At 43.6% G+C, this 16,683-nt stretch overlaps 1 protein-coding gene across 1 annotated transcript; it reads right to left on the minus strand.

Moving 5' to 3' along the window:
- Positions 1 to 2,040: 2,040 nt before the first annotated feature.
- Positions 2,041 to 15,782, minus strand: LOC307249460 (zinc finger protein ZXDC; the record flags this gene model as incomplete). Its single annotated transcript, XM_080026185.1, has 10 exons — positions 2,041 to 3,218; positions 5,333 to 5,434; positions 6,043 to 6,203; positions 6,310 to 6,394; positions 9,341 to 10,155; positions 10,909 to 11,079; positions 11,558 to 11,688; positions 11,979 to 12,057; positions 12,706 to 12,858; positions 13,718 to 15,782. 10 exons carry the CDS (start codon positions 15,780 to 15,782, stop codon positions 3,132 to 3,134), a joined length of 3,849 nt encoding a protein of 1,282 aa, XP_079882311.1. The 3' UTR covers positions 2,041 to 3,131.
- Between the last annotated feature and the right edge of the window lie 901 nt (positions 15,783 to 16,683).

Here is a 16,683-nt window from a genome sequence, read left to right on the forward strand (position 1 = left end):
TAGGCTATAATGAAAATATTTATGGTGTTATATCAGCCACATTGTATGCGGCTGTCTAAATGTTTGAATGGGTGTGGCTCTTTTAATCAGCTTTGTTGTGTATTTGATGTATTTGCATTGTACATTTTGTTGTTGTTTTTGCTTCGCATTTTTGTTTGACTCAACGTCACTGGAGATGAGGGTACCCCTCAATGATCTCTCTAAAGGTTCAATTAAATTCCATGACTGGGCTGGGACTGTGACCCATTATCCCCATGTCTAGTTGAAGTTTTTAACGGTTTTTAATGTGGACAAACACATTCAAATTGTAAGCCCTCTTAAAGCTGCCTGTAGATGTGAGTATGTTTTTGTAATTTTAGTTTAATTTTCTTGTATCGACTTTTGAGGAGAGATCTTTTCCAGTAAAAGCTTATAGAGGCTTTTTTTTCCGTGCACAAATTATTTATTTTAAATTTTTTCTTTGTTTATTGTATATTTATGTACAGTGCTGCTTGAAAGTATGTGAACCCCTTGAGCCTTTTGGAATTGTATTGATTTTAACCATTCTTAATTCATTTTTATCGATACCAGTATTTTTTTAAAGAAATAACATGTTTTTTTATCAATTCAAAATGTTTCTTTTCCGGAAATCAATTGTTCAAACGGATAAAAAAAAATGATTTGCCAACTTTTGTATGTGCAAAAGTGTGTAAACACTGATCTGCATTAAATTAAATCGAGCAGGTAAACACAATCAGGTTGGCCAAATTGAGTGATGAAATGGACCAATGTAATGAGAGATCTTCAGGGAAGAAATTGCACGGCACTAGATAAAACCAGGTCAGTTTTAGGCTCACCAAAGTGAACCCATAGAGGTCAGACAAGCCAAAAGGGAAAGCAAATCTCAGAGGATCTAAGGAATAAAGATGTGATGTTGCACATTTGCCTTGCGACAGCTATCAATTCATTAAAAAAAAGTTTGAGCTCCATTGGTCCACCGTGAGGCAGATCATCTACAGATGGAAAGCTTTAAGAGTGACTGAACATCTACCTAGAAGTGGACCTCCTTCAAAAATATCCACAAGCGCCACAAGAAAAGTGATTTTTCAGTTAAAAGCCAACACAAACATTACATCTAGTGATTTGCAGACCTCTCTTGCAGCATCTGGGACAGATGTGCATGGTTCCACAATAAGAAGAAAACTCAGTCGACATAGCTTTCATGGGAGGGTTGCTGAAGAAGCCTCTGCTCTCAGAAAATAACAAAACTGCTTGACTTTGCTAGAGAGGACCTGGAGATACCTGAAGTCTTCTGGAAGTCTATTCTGTGGACAGATTAGTACAACATTTAACTGTTTGGTCATAACCAAAACCGCCATGTTTGGGCAAAAACACAACTCTGCCTACCACCAAAAGAAGAAAAAGGAAGAAAAGTGTTGGTAAATGGTCTGCAAATCTCCAGATTTAATGTTTGGGTTGGCCTTTACCAGAAAAATCACTTTTCTTGTGGCGCTTGTGGATATTTTTGAAGGAAGTCCACTTCTAGGCAGATGTTCAGGCACTCTTAAAGCTCTCCATTTGTAGATGATTAGACTGAATAAATTCCAAAATGCTCAAGGGGTTCACATACTTTCAAGCAGCACTGTAGCCTATGTCATGTTTGTGTTGTCTATGTTTTTTGTTCTTTTTATTGAGCAAATAAATCTAATAAAAAAATAAAATCAGCCCTGTGATAGAGTGGTGATCTGTTCACTACCCTGCCCCCCTGGTAATGGATAAGTGGTGCATACTGTATATGCTTAAAGATTGATGGTGCTTCAGATGATTTTATATAAAGCATAAAATAAAACTTGAAAATTTTAACCAGCCATTACATTTCTTTTTTTAATATGGAAGCTTATTGTTGAAACATTCTAGTTTATTGTGTTGTAACAAGGAATGTTTGTTTCAATGAGATACGTGGGTTTGTGAAATAACAAGAATGTTTTAATATATAAGATAAAGTGATACCTTAAAACAAGATAGAACGTTTTGTAGCAGCCAGAAAGTCATGATGAAAAAATAAATAAAGATATTTTTAAATGTTATGTTAAAAGGATAATGTGAAAACCGAAAAAACGATTAACTGCACAGATATCTTTTTGTCATGGAGGCAGCAGTACACTGCTTTAGAGATTTGACAGGCCTCTGGTCCAGTTTAAGTATCAAAGCTGTCATTGAGGACCTGGTCTAGCTCTGTATGTGCAATCTTTAACCCTCTCAACTTTGGCACCGATATCTTCATCTTGAATACTGGAATTGCAAGACTGAGCAAATCTTTCATCAAGTGTACGTGTGGGATTGAGCTGGAATATACTAAGACCCTCTTAAGAAATTCTGAAAATGGTAATGTTTGACCAAATGGTTTTCCTCCATACTGCTTCATATTATATTGCCTGGGTTCCCTTCATGAACCTGTATCAGGTCAGAATATAAACACTGATACAGTGTCTCATACACAGTGAAATGAAGTGGCCTTAGACAAAATGTTCTGATTGTGCTTTGATTCTTTAATTCATCTCTGTGTTTTGGCTCTGCCATTCTGTAAACCCACAGCTAAATAATAAATAACAAACAGATAACATTATTACAAGAAGGTAGTAACTCATTACATATACTGTATATAAACACATGAACAGGCATGTTTTCAACATGGACTTACTGCTGCCATAGAAAAATAAATCAAAACTCAACAAATCATAATAGCAACAAATAAAGCAGATAGCCCGCCGGTGGAGGAATGCACAGCGTGAGGTATCTGTAAGGCAACTTGAGCGTAGACAGTGCACTGTGTGTGGAGGAGGGGCAATGTGACACCGTTTACTATCAAAAGCCACTGTTCACAGAGAACCAAAGGGCTTTTACCATGGCTCTCTTTGCCATGTAAATGCTCTAGAGTTTGATTTTGGTACAAACTGGACTGAAGAAATCAAGACAATCTTCTGAATAAAGAATCCTTCTGTCCTCCTTTCAAGGTGCATTATGGACTGGTGTCCACCCTCTCCCCAGGCTGTATCCACCACATGTCCAAAAAAGGCTTTTCAAAGTCATGGGGAAAGACAAGGCAACTGTTTCTGTTGATGTAAACTGTGGACAGTGAGGTGGTCACTGGCTCACTCTAAGTCCTGCAGATTGATTGTGCTTCCTGTGAACTGGGAGTTGTCCGAGCCGTTGTCGTCCTCCGTCAGAACTGAAGGTTCCTGTGAGCAAACAGGCACAAAGCTCAAGTCTCTTACATCAAATCTAACTGAGAAGACTGACAGAAGTTATCATGCCCAAGCATTCACATGGTGAATTACAACAAATAATACAGCCGTCTGTCAGGTCTATCAGAGCTTTGCAATGGAAATGTTCATATTACAGTAGAGACTAACCAAAATGTCACCAACAAGGACATACAGTATCTCACAAAAGTGAGTACACCCCTCACATTTCTTCAAATATTTCATTATATCTTTTCATGGGACAACACTGAATAAATGACACTTTGATACAATGTAAAGTAGCGTGTGTACAGCTTATATAACAGTGTAAATTTACTGTCCCCTCAAAATAACTCGACACACAGCCATTAATGTCTAAACTGCCGGTTACAAAAGTGAGTACACCCCTGAGTTAAAATGTCCAAATTGGGCCCAAAGTGTCAATATTTTGTGTGGCCACCATTATTTTCCAGTACTACCTTAACCCTCTTGGGCATGGAGTTCACCAGAGCTTCACAGGTTGCCACTGGAATCCTCTTCCCCTCATTCATGACAACATCACGGAGCTGGTGGGTGCTGGAGACCTTGCGCTCCTCCATCTCCTGTTTTAAGAAGCCCCAAAGATGCTCAATAGGGTTTAGGTCTGGGGACATGCTTGGCCAGTCCATAACCTTTACCCTCAGCTTGTTTAGCAAGCCAGTGGTCGTCTTGGAAGTGTGTTTGGGTTCATTATCATTTTGCAGTACTGCCCTGCGGCCCAGTTTACGGAGGGAGGGGATCATGTTCTGCTTCAGTATGTCACAGTACATGTTAAGATTCAATGAACTGTAGATCCCCAGTGCTGGCAGCACTCATGCAGCCCCAGACCATGACACTCCAACCACCATGCTTGACTATAGGCAAGACACACTTGTCTTTGTACTCCTCACCTGGTTGCTGCCCCATACTCTTAACACCATCTGAAACAAATAAGTTTATCTTGGTCTCATCTGACCACAGGACATGGTTGCAGTGATCCATGTCCTTAGTCTGCTTGTCTTCAGCAAACTTTTTGTGGGGTTTCTTGTGCATCATCTTTAGAATAGGTTTCCTTCTGGGACGACAGCCATGCAGACCAGTATGATGCAAAGTGCGGCGTATGGTCTGAGCACTGACAGGTTGACCCCCCACCACTTCAAGCCCTGCGGCAATGCTGGCAGTATTCATACGTCTATTTTCCAAAGCCAACCTCTCGGTATGACACTGAAAACGTGCACTCAATCTTCTTAAACTGGGCCGCAGGGCAGTATTGCAACATGATAACGACCCCAAACACACCTCCAAGACGACCAGTGGCTTGCTAAAGAAGCTCAGGGTAAAGGTTATGGACTGGCCAAGCATGTCTCCAGCCATAAACCCTATTGAGCATCTTTGGGGCTTCTTAAAACAGGAGATGGAGGAGCGCGAGGTCTCTAATATCGACCAGCTCTGTGATGTCATCATGAATAGGTGGAAGAGGGTTGCAGTGGGAACCTGTGAAACTCTGGTGAACTCCATGCCCAAGAGGGTTAAGGTAGTGCTGGAAAATAATGGTGGCCACACAAAATATTGACACTTTGGGCCCAATTTGGACATTTTCACTCAGGGGTGTACTCACTTTTGTTGCCTTCAGTTTAGACATTAATGGCTGTGTGTCGAGTTATTTTGAGGCGACAGTAAATTTACACAGTTATATAAGCTGTACACACGCTACTTTACATTGTATCAAAGTGTCATTTCTTCAGTGTTGTCCCATGGAAAGATATAATAAAATATTTGAAGAAATGTGAGGGGTGTACTCACTTTTGTGAGATACTGTACATGTTGGCAAGTGCACATTAAGACATTTTTGTGCACTTTTTTTCCTTTTGTTTTAGACATTGTCGGTGTATTCATGTTACATTATTTTTGTGTATTCAGTTTTCTTTTTTTATAAAAATGTAAGTACATACATAAATTAAAATATCCATTTTCCTTTTTATTGTTTGACTTGTAAAATATAACCTGGCTGTATACGTAGGGGGACTTGTGTGACTGTCATTACAGCAGGCAGTGTTAACAGTAATTAAAGGCATTATAAATTGGTTTCTCACTTGTAAAATGTTGACGGGCAGGTCTGCAGTGAGCTGAGAGTGGGAGCTGGAGGGCTGCGAGCTCAGCTGGAAGGCCAGGTCACCATCACTGGCTGGGTCGTCCTGTGTGGACACACTTTGATCAGCAAGGCATTGGCTGACGTCTCATTGTAGAAAATGCTTTACTCAACACAAATCAAATAATTTTAATGCCAGTGATGTAATCCATCTACATTAGATCTACACAAGGTGTGGTTTAGAAACAAGCCCTGTGTTCCAATCCCCATACTTTCGGCTATTTAGTATGGTAAAAAAAGATTAGGATGTCCTAATTCATGTGGTCAAATTTAGCATGCGTATACCCGGTTGCTTACTACATCCGTCCGAGATTTTTAGTGTTGAAATCAGCACGCTATTTGGGGCGATTCTGACCCACAATCCAGTGCGCAGCGGAAGTGACGTCACATCGCCGGAGCCTCCGTATGAAAACAAACGAGATGTGACGGCTATAAATAAAAGCAAGAGGCAAGATCAAGACGCAATGCTATGATGAAATAAAAATGTAAAAGTATGTCCCAATGCCTACTAGTATGCAGTCGTATGCGCCTACTTCATGGTAACTAGATTATTTTTATGATCAGCTTGCTGAAGTATGTAGAATAGTAAAAAGAAGGGAGTATGTCATTGGGAACGCAGGGCGAGAGTGTATGGTAATGTAGTGTGGATCTCACCTGCAGAAGCTGGATCTGAACATACTGGGTCCCAGTGACCGGGTCCCGTAGGGTCAGGCCTCCGCTGGCTGCTGCAGGGCCTTCACCGTAGTGAGCCAGCAGCCCTGGAGTGCCGGCTGCCTTCGCTCCTTTAGCTTTTCTCAGACTGGATCCTGGACTCCCTGGATTGGACAAACACCATCACTCTATGTGCTTACGACTGTAGAGTCTAGTCTGATGTGAATGAGGACCATGGAACTAAAGCCTGTCATGAGTACGGTGTCTTACCAGAGGAAGATGAAGGTCCTCTCTGCTTCTTCTTTTTAGCCAGCTGGATGGCTCTATAATCAGTCCTGGCCGAGCCTCCACTCTCCTGACACACACACACACACACACACACACACACACACACACACACACACACACACACACACACACACACACACACACACACACACACACACACACACACACACACACACACACACACACACACACACACACACACACACACACACACACACACACACACAGGGTTACACACGAGTTACTGCAAAAAACATCCACCTCAGATTAGGTTTTAGCCAACTACTGTCAAGCCGCTAATGGTAGAAGATATTTGTGCAATTTCACAATAAGCCAAACCTTTAATCCCATTGTGTACAAAAAGGAAATGGGCTTTCCCTTAGAATAACACAGCGTTAATTTAGCATGTTCAGTCTCAAAAAGAACATGGCAGAAACAGAATTTTCATCATTTGCATTCTTGTTAGCCTTGCTGTCTACCTATTATTAACCATTATGCATTTCAACTGCTATCAGTTGGGTGAATGTGAGTGGCTAGCCTAGGGCTGCACAATATATCGAATTTTCATCGCGATGACGATATTGGCTTCCCACGATGACGTGTACATGAATGTGCGATATTTTAAATGTGTGCTCAGCTGCGAAGCAAATCAATCCCTCCCCAAACCACTCGCTGATCATGTGCCTGTTCATGCTCCAACCTGGCAACCCCAGGTTCCCCGAGAGCTGTCAATCAAAGTCCAGTGGCTCCGCCCCCAAAGTGTGAACAATTTTCTGCCCGCATAGACAGAAAGCACTCCAAGAGCCGCGCGAAGAAGCAAGCTGCTGCTTATCGCGCGAGCGAGAGCAGACATCTGCGCTTGTGAAATCACATACATCCCCTTGTTAGCCTCTTTTTTTGTGTGGGACCGGATTTATAACCCATTATTACATGACACTTTGCCAGGTCTGTTATCCAGCCAGACAGACCGCTGTCAAGAGTATAATGTATAGCGAACGGGTCACCTAAGGACCTACGTCATAGTTTTGATGGATAGACGTCCACAAACAGGGCTACTACTCGTTCAGAAAACAATGGAATACTTTTTCAACACGTCTTTGCATGTATCAGGAGAGCAGGGAACACAGGAGTCATGGTTAATGTCCGACAGGACTCCAGCAAGACGACGTGAGTACGTTTTGCTTCAGGCTGCAGCCCGCCATGTAAATGTTCGGCAGTCATTTTCTCCGTGAATTGTTATAGATTTTGGGGAATAATGCTTTGTTAGCTAGATGGAGCTCTGGTTAAGCATGTTGGCTAACAGCTGAGCCGGAGCCTTCAGTCAGCTGAAGCAGTCTAGCTGGGCGAGTAGACTATTCCACCGTTGCTAGTTCGTATCCTTGGTCGTTCCTATTTGCTGGCGTATTGAACTACGTTTTCATTACATAAGAACCTAGTGGGTTTGCAATGACTATTCCAGTTATTAGACAAGCTCCCAGGGTTGCTAATAACTCCATACAGTCAGTGCCTCAGCGTACACACGACCTGAAGCGAAGATGAAACCTCGCGTTGGGAGTAAAGGCATGAGAGGCAGCAACATTTAACTAACGTGTTGCTGAGTGTTACCTGCCACTTCCCGTCTCCGTCCTTTCAAATTAAATTCCGACATAGTAGAGCCATATAGGTTGTGATTTATTTTGACAGGGCGCAGCTCATAATATACTTATTTTAGTTATACATTGTGGGCACAATTTTATTTAGTTCAAAATCAAGTTTTATACACATCCATCATGCAGGTACAATGAATGGAGTAAAATATTTTATATTTTTGCTTTTAGGAGATGCAATGAGGTCAGGTGAGGAAACAAAGATGTGTTATTCAACAGAAATGTAGCACAAGGAAAAGTTAAAGCAGTGCTCTGTTGATTTGATTTTGAGTAAAGTTTTGGTGCAATATTTTGATTTATATTTTCTTTGTGGAAATGCATTGACTTCAGGTAAATATTTATTATATTTATGCAAATATATGTACATTATCAGTAATATTGCATAGCCGATCACATGGATATGAAAGCGCTGTTATGTTTACGTGACAATCCAATAAAAATATTTTACTCACTACAATTACTGAATAATCGTGGTAAAATATCGTGATATCAATATTGACCAAAATAATCGTGATAATCATTTTGGGCAATATCGTGCAGCCCTAGGCTAGCCTCAATCAATCAGAGATAAGCAGCAAGCTACAGAGGTCTGGTTAGTTCACTTCCGTCCACTCCACCTCTACAGATTTTCCAACGGAAGCCGACTCACATGACATCAACATAGGAAGTGTATCAGATATTACCCAGCCCCTGCCGGAGCTTCATACAGCTTATTTTCCATATACAAAATATTTTACTTCTCAACATCTGTTAAAGGAATAGCTCTAAATGTTTTATGTTTTAGCCTGTTGCCTCACTATCGGGCTCAATAAGCTGACTCTGCGTACATTTTTGAAGAAGAAATGGCCAAAGGTCCCTCATCGCTAATCAGCTTATCACAAATACTGGTAGTCAATGGCATCACCGCATCTGCCAACAGTCACAATATAAACTTTACAACATCACTTAACGCTCTTGTTTGCTTGTCGGGGCTTGTTTATTACCTACGTTTTGTTGCGCTCTATATTTTAACACTTTGCCATTTTAGAATCAAATACATACCGCGGAAGGAAACTGCGAAGTGTGAATGTGCAAACCACCGTGGGTGTGTGCTTAGTATGTCAACAAGTTGTCTGTGTTTACAAGTAGAAGAGCGACATATAGCGTAAAAAAAGCTTTATTTTCTGACTGTTAATGGAGGCAGGCTGATACCCATTTTCTTAACGCACAGTTAAAGGAATGTTTTCTGTCGCCTTGTTTTCAACCTGAGAGTGAGGCAACAAGCTAAAAATAAGAAATGTTTTGAACTATTCCTTTAACAGACAAACTGTGTGAAATGGGTGACGTTTAATTTGACACTGTTCTTAATGACAGCATGACTAACTCACCAGGAAGCTGCTTGGTGACACAGCGTTGAGTTCCTGGTCTTTCTGTGGGCTGAAGCTGCTGCTGCTGTGACTTGGGAACACAAACTGGGTGAGGGTTTTTCCTGCCTCCTGAGGCCTCAGCACCTCCACACAGTCCAGCAGAGGCCCTGCCGCCCCTGTCCCCGGCCCCCCCACATCCAACACCTTACAGGGGCTGGCCAGCAGCTCACCCACCGGGGCTACTACTGTCAGAGACGCTGTGGGCTCCACGCTGAGGGCGCTGGAGGAGCTGAGTGGATCATGCTGCAGAGCGGGCTCCACCACAGACACTATACCTGCCCCCTGCATGTTGAGGGCTGTGAGGCTTCCCAGGGCCTCCGGGGTCACTGTCTGCACATCGTCCAGGTTGAGAGTTCGTTGTGGGGGCAGGACGTCCACCACTGTGCCCTCCAGACAGTGGTGGTGGTGGGGGACCATGTCGGGGATGAGGGGGTCCACAGCTTTAGTCAGCGTGGTGCTAGAGCTGCTACAGAGCGAGGTGCTGACTGAGGAGGGGTCGATGGTGAGGATGCCCGAGCTGACCAGGGACAGGTCCATGGTGAAGGTTCCATTAGAGCTGCTCCCTCCGATAGGGATCATGCCCACTCCTCCCATGCCCGCGCTGGGTGCTGCTCCGGCCCCAGGCACAGCAGAGAACAGAGAGCTGAGGTCCAGGCTGGTGAGCTGCTGGTCCACCCCTCCGGTAAGGCCAGGCCCGGACACTGTGGTCGGGGTGGGGCTTATGAGCTCGCTGCTGGGGGTCAGTGTGGGCGTGGTCTCCATCTGGCTGAGAACGTCTGCCAATGGAGGAAGAGGGAAAAGTTTATTTCAAGGTATATATAACATAGTAAACATTAACCCAGACTTGGACTTTAAATTGTTTTATAACCAACAAAAATACCTCTAGATACATCAATGGAATTCAATTATTCTAACAGCTAGTTGATTGAGTCATACAATACAACAAGCTTTCAAATAACAGTACAGAGACAAAGAATCATACTCAATTTACAACATAACAGCATTACAAATCACTTAAACTTCTAGAGAGAAGAAAATACTGTCTGAGAAACTTTTCCATCTTCCTACATGCCCAGCTAAAGTCTGAAGGTGTGCTGAATTGTGAGCTTAGCCTAGCTAAGTATTACTATTGCTTTTTAAAGAATATTAAATATTTGATTATTATAACATTTACATTTGAGTTGGAAATCCTTTTTTGAAAAAATACACATGTAGGTTGCTGCGATGAATGTGTGTTGTGGCTAAAACACCATGTAAACATTAGTTTAGTCAGCGAGACACAAGTGGGCTATCTATCTCTCTGCCCGTGAACGATGACACGCTGCTCTCCATCGTGGCACTATCTGACGAAGACGGCTGTGTGTTCATGTGGTGGTGACGTAGGGACGAGGGAGGGGACTGCTTACTGCAATCACTGACAGGAAGTTAGCTAAAAATGACCATATCGCTTACTTCTCCTTTAAGACCTACACTCACAACAATACCAATTAACAAGCTGTCGCTCATGAGCTGAAACCGAGGCTACTAACCAGGACTGAGGTGGTGGTGTTTGAGCATGTGGCTCTTAAGGCTGCTGCGAGAGGAGAAGTGTTTGGAGCAGTCGGCCACAGGACAACGAGTCCTCAGGGAGCTGGCGTCCTGCTTGTGCTTCTTACAGTGGATGTACAGACTGCTGCGCGCTGAGAACTTGGCATTGCAGCCTGGAGAACAGAAGGGACACAGACACCACGACTGATTACCTGTTCAGATGATGTCAGACTAGTAGATGTTACAATTAGTTCATTACTTCTCTCTGGTCACTTGAAACTGATCAAATAATCTTATTTGAAAGAAAAACAAACATATATGTAATGTAAACCAAGCAACGTTAACACTTTACAACAAAGGTACATTTATTTTCAGTTAGTCAAGGCTTACCTAATGCATTATGATAATTAACTAAGCATTAACAAACCTTAAATAACTGCTTAGTTAATCCTTAATAAGCATAAACTAAGCATTATCTAACTAGCAGGCCTAATTTATGCTTAACAAAACATTAGTTAACTAACCGCAAATAACTTTGCATTAAAGGCTTAATAATCATTAACTATGCTTTAACCAATTGTTAATAGCAATAAGACTTTCTCCCAGCAAAAAATCTTAATCCTTTATTGTGTTTATGGTATGTGTACGTACCTTCTGCATGGCACATGAAGGGCTTGGTGCCCAGGTGGGTGATACTGTGGCCCTTGAGATGCTCTGCTCGGGTGAAGGATTTCCCACAGCCCTCCTCTGTACAAACAAAGCGCCGGTCGTCATCATGTTTCCTGATAAACACAGAGAAGGAAACTGGCCAGTGAGACACTCAAACAAACTCACCACTAACTGTAGTTCAAACTGGTGGGGCAACAAAAAGACTTCATCAGAACAAAAAGGCTAAACTGAAATCACAGCAGTCCCGGGTTCGAGTCCGGCCCAGGTCGCTCTCTGCATGTCATCCCCCTCTCTACCCCATTTCCCCACTATCAAAAAAAGCATTAAAATTTCCCATAGATAAATAAATAAAACGGAAATATGCTATGGGCATCCATACCCGCATATGTTGATAAGCACTCACCGTTTATGTCGAAGTAACTTGGACATGCTGGTGAAGGACCAGCCACAGCCATCAGAGTCACAGACAAATGGCCTCTCACCTGGAGCAGAAAATGTGACGTTCATTTAGCAGTGCACAGGATCTACCACCTATATCCCAAACACTGGTTAGCTAGATGCTAACCCAGGCCTTCTGCTAGCTGACCCACTTTAATCTGGTGCAACCAATGCTGCACATCTAACCTGCTCCACAGTGAGTTTAGTTTAGAGGATGTTATACTCTTATACTCATAGTTTCCACTAACTTGCTTTATAACTAGAGTGTTATGGGAACATCAAGGTTTTGGAGGGACAATCAGCAATATAGCTAAATATTTTTTTTCTATGATGCTATCGGAGGGAGGGAGAGAGAGCGAGAGTGAGAGAGACAGACAGACAGACAGACAGAGAGAGAGACCCCTGACCCCTAAAGAGATACTGGCCATCATGACTAACAATACAACTTCTGTGGGGGAAACCCTGGATATCAAGCATTAATAGCTGCTGCTCTCAATGTGAAATAAGTGAACAGAGAGCAACACATTCACTGCATCATGTGAGTGAGGGATGACTTATTATTATTAAAAGGAAACAGCCTTGAACCTCTCTTCCTCAATACTCACTAATGTAGCATTTAGAAACCATGTTCAATCAGAAGCATTGTATATTTATGCCCTGTTTAGAACACTCCAGTCTCCCCCTCATCTCACCAGTGTGACTCCTCATGTGGATCTTGAGCCTGCAAGCCTTGTCGTAGGTCTTGTCACAGCCCGGGTAGGAGCAGGTGAAGTGGCCCGTCTCTCTGAAGTGTGTGCGATTGTGGGAGAAGAGGGCGCTGAAGGTGATGAAGGTTTTCTCACAACCTGTGGAAGACAGGCACATGTTCCACTGAAAAGTGCATTTTATAAAAGGAATATGTGAACACCTAAGATTTTTTTTTATATCCAGCTTACCGATTTACTTTTTGATATTAAATTTGTGAAAAAGGGGTTTAAGTTAATATCAAATGGGCTTTCCCCAACAGCAGCCACTGTGTGCTCCGTCAGAAAGCCTTTTGTCTCTTTGGAATAAAGTATCAGACTGATAGCGAAGGTCAACAACCACTGTGATGTGTGCAGTGTAGAACCGACGTTCACCTCACACACACTAGTGGCTCCCAAAACCTAACACAGCTTTTGACAGGCAATCCTTTGAATCAAGTGACTTCTTATCCATTGTAACTACCGTGAATTTGTTCAATACCAGAGCATCAGCCATCAGCCGTGTGTCGGTAGATATGTGTCTACCGGTAGAGATTTTGGCAATAACATTTACTGTTGAGATAAATAAAGTAAACCTCCTCTACCACTTAAAGAGAAGGTACGCAAAGCAGTAAGACTACAATGAAAGCCAAAATATTCATATGGTGCTTCCATCACAATTTGACAGTGTATACGTGTTGCATCTGTGCAGTCAACACTTTGTCAAAATGATTTTAATTTAACAAATAATCTAAATGGTGTTCATACAAAGCCTAGACTCTGTAAACATGACGAGATATCCACTGATTTGACAACAAGATTTCTCCAGAATCAGTGACTCTACCTTTTATTGAACTTACAGAAAGAAAGTACTATATTGTGTGATAAATACAGCTACCGTGATATAAAATGACTTATATTGTGGTAGCAAAATTAAAAACTAACAAAACAAAAGCAAAGCATTCAGCTTTTGTGTTGTTACCTGGGAATTCACACTTGTGTGGCCTCTGTGGCTCAAAGTGGATCCTCTGGTGGTTGGTGAGCCTGGTGGCGCTGCGGAACCTCTCGCTGCAGATCTCGCAGACGAAGGCGTTGTCCTGCTCGTGCACTTTGACGTGAGCCTTCAGGTTGTAGACGGTGGTGAAGCGCCGGCCGCAGCCCTCGTACTGACAGGTGTGCGGCCGCTGCTTGTCGTGGGACTGCAGGTGCCTCTTCAGCTTGTAGGAGGTGGCGAAGGCCCAGCCGCAGCCCTCCACGGTGCACTGGTAGGGCCGCGGGTCCTCGGCGTGGTTCAGCAGGTGCACCTTCAGCTTCTGCCGCGTGTCGAACGTGCAGGGGCAAGCCGGTTCCGGGCAGCAGAAAGACGCCACTGTCGCCTCTTTCTTGGATCTGATCAGCGGCATGGAACTGAAATCCCCATTGTCACAGTCCGACATAGACATGGCTTTGGGGTGGTGGTGCATGGCCACTAGGTCGGCCTCTGTGACAGCACACAGCACCCCCGCCTCCTGCTTCACAATGGGGATGCAGTCCAGGGAAGTGCCAAGCTCTGACAGTGAACAGTCATCAACCAGGGCCAGTTCAGAGTCACTCACAGACAGACCGGGCCTGGGCTCGTCTTGCTGTCCAGAACTGGACACTGCCAACGTGCTGATCTTCCCTATGGACTTAGTGCCGCTGTCATAGTTGAGAAGAACAATGTCCTCATGGTCTTTCATACCTAGGTGCTCCTTGAGGCTGACCATGTCATCCTCTTTGTGGACGTAGCCCTCCGGCGGGGCAGCGAGTGTCAATATCCCGTTTTCTATGGTCACTATAATGCTTTGGTTGTTGATCGTGATAGTTCCGGAGAAGGTCTCACTAGCGGGCGGGCTTGTGGAGGCCGTGGCCGGGTTCGCAGCACCCTCCTGCTGCTGCAGCCCGCTTGAGCCTGAAATAAAGTCCGAGGTGTCCATGGCTTCCACAATGCCAGAGTTCCCCGAAATCAAGGCACTGCTGCAGCTCTCGTGCGCCGACGAAAGCTCCCTAACCAGTTTGCTCTCATTGTTTTCGGTACAAATCTGCCCACAAATCTTATCGCCATATTTGTTGGTCAAAACAACGTCTTCGATCGTGTGGTTGTGGTGGTGATAGGCTGCCTGTTTAGCATTAGCCACGGTGGAATTGTCGTTCAGCAAATTGAAAACATGTTCAGTTTTTTTCAAGACCTGGCTATCGAGACAGTTCAAGTTGTCGGTGGATTCGCAGAGAATAACGTCATTGCTATTACCAACCTCCATGGAGCCAGCGGGAGCTTCTTTAGTGGAGCACTCGGGCTTTTTACCTTTCATTTGATGGACGCCGTCCTCAGATGAAACATCCGCTCGGTGTTTGCTCGCCTTATTACCGTTGTTGCCATCCTCTTTAAGGACGTTAAAAACAACGTACACTTCCTGGGTTGCTTTGCCTGCCCTGTTCGCCGCGTTGACGCTCCCCGGCGGGGCAGTAGCGCTGAGGCTGGCCGCTGAAGGCTGTTTGAAGGCGCCGTCCTCGCGCTGCTGCTGCCGTAAACCTGGAAACGGTAACGTTAAGTGCCGCTGCGGCGTCGTCGTCGGTTCCTCTTCCTCTTCAAACAGAGGCAGCGCCATTTGCATTACAGTATCCCCGCTTTCTAGCCCATATTTCCAGGCGGCCTTAACAAACTCCTGCGAACCAAACAGTGCGTTCAGCTCATTTTCGTTCTCCGTGTTTACATTGTGAAATCCCAAACTCGGACTGTGACGAGGTGAATTGTTTTTGTCGGCCGGTTGAGCTCTGCTGACGGGCGAACAAGCCTCCTCGCTGCCATTTTCCGCCAGCAGGCGAAAATGTGATGTCCTCGGCCTTGTGTTGTTGTTGTTGTCACTTTGTGGTTCGGGCGACTTAAGTAGTCCACCCGCTTCATTCTCGGTGGAAATAAAACGAGATATCGAGCCTGTCGCTGGTCGACATTGAGGCGAAGTGCTTCTGTGTGGGGCGCCATGTTGAGAGTGAATGTTTTGGGCATCAGAAAGCCCCTGGATTTCCATCTTGGTATCCCTGTAGCAGCGACTCTAGGAAGCACCGCCCTAGTAGATTGGAGGAGAGCCAAAGAGCCACTACACAGTTTACAGCAAGCCCGGGTGCTGCCTTCAGGGCCAGCATGGAAAACCCTCAGTCGCAAGTGGAGTGACCGACCCCAGCGAATTATACATGAGGCCTACTTGTTTACTTATTTATTAATTACCAAAGCCAATTTGAAATTAATAATGTATAACGTGTAGGCATTCAACTCTTCAGGGTAGTTCTTTAGACAAAGACGTTTGAGGTGTTCCGTGTTCGCGTGAGAAATAAAGCCATAGATAGGCTGATGCCAAAATTGATGAAGCCTACTAAGCACCAACACTAAAGACGTCTTTTATGTTTGCATCGCAGTATAGAATAGCTGTATGCAATAATAATTACAATAAGTAGTTAAGAGGGTGAGTTCTTTTAAAAAACGCACAATAGTTCCAGGCATTGTTGAAGGCATCATTAAATGTAATGAAACTGTGGAGTGGATTATGTAGGAGTGGATCTAAATTGGATTTGTAACTGTCAATTAATTAATTGCAGGTTTCGATACATCCCATTCTACTAATATTGCTTTTACTTCTAATTGAAATGCGAAGAGAAGACTTTATAGCCTTGGAAATCTACATTTCCAATTTAATTTGGTGTTTTTTCATTGTATTTCCACTGAGAGGCAGTGTAGTACAGTAAAACATGGCCATTTATCCTACAAAGAAACTCATTTCCTCAGACATTAAACCAATATTTAAAGAGCATTGAGCCCTCAGGGTTTGGATATGTGTTGGGCCCACTATTTGCTCTTACAATAGAACTTCTGACTATGATGTGTTGATGGTAACCTAAGCCTATTAGCATTTAGTATTAAGCCTAATATATTAC

Source organism: Ammodytes marinus (assembly GCF_949987685.1).
Source record: "Ammodytes marinus genome assembly, chromosome: 4".
Taxonomy (NCBI): domain Eukaryota; kingdom Metazoa; phylum Chordata; class Actinopteri; order Uranoscopiformes; family Ammodytidae; genus Ammodytes; species Ammodytes marinus.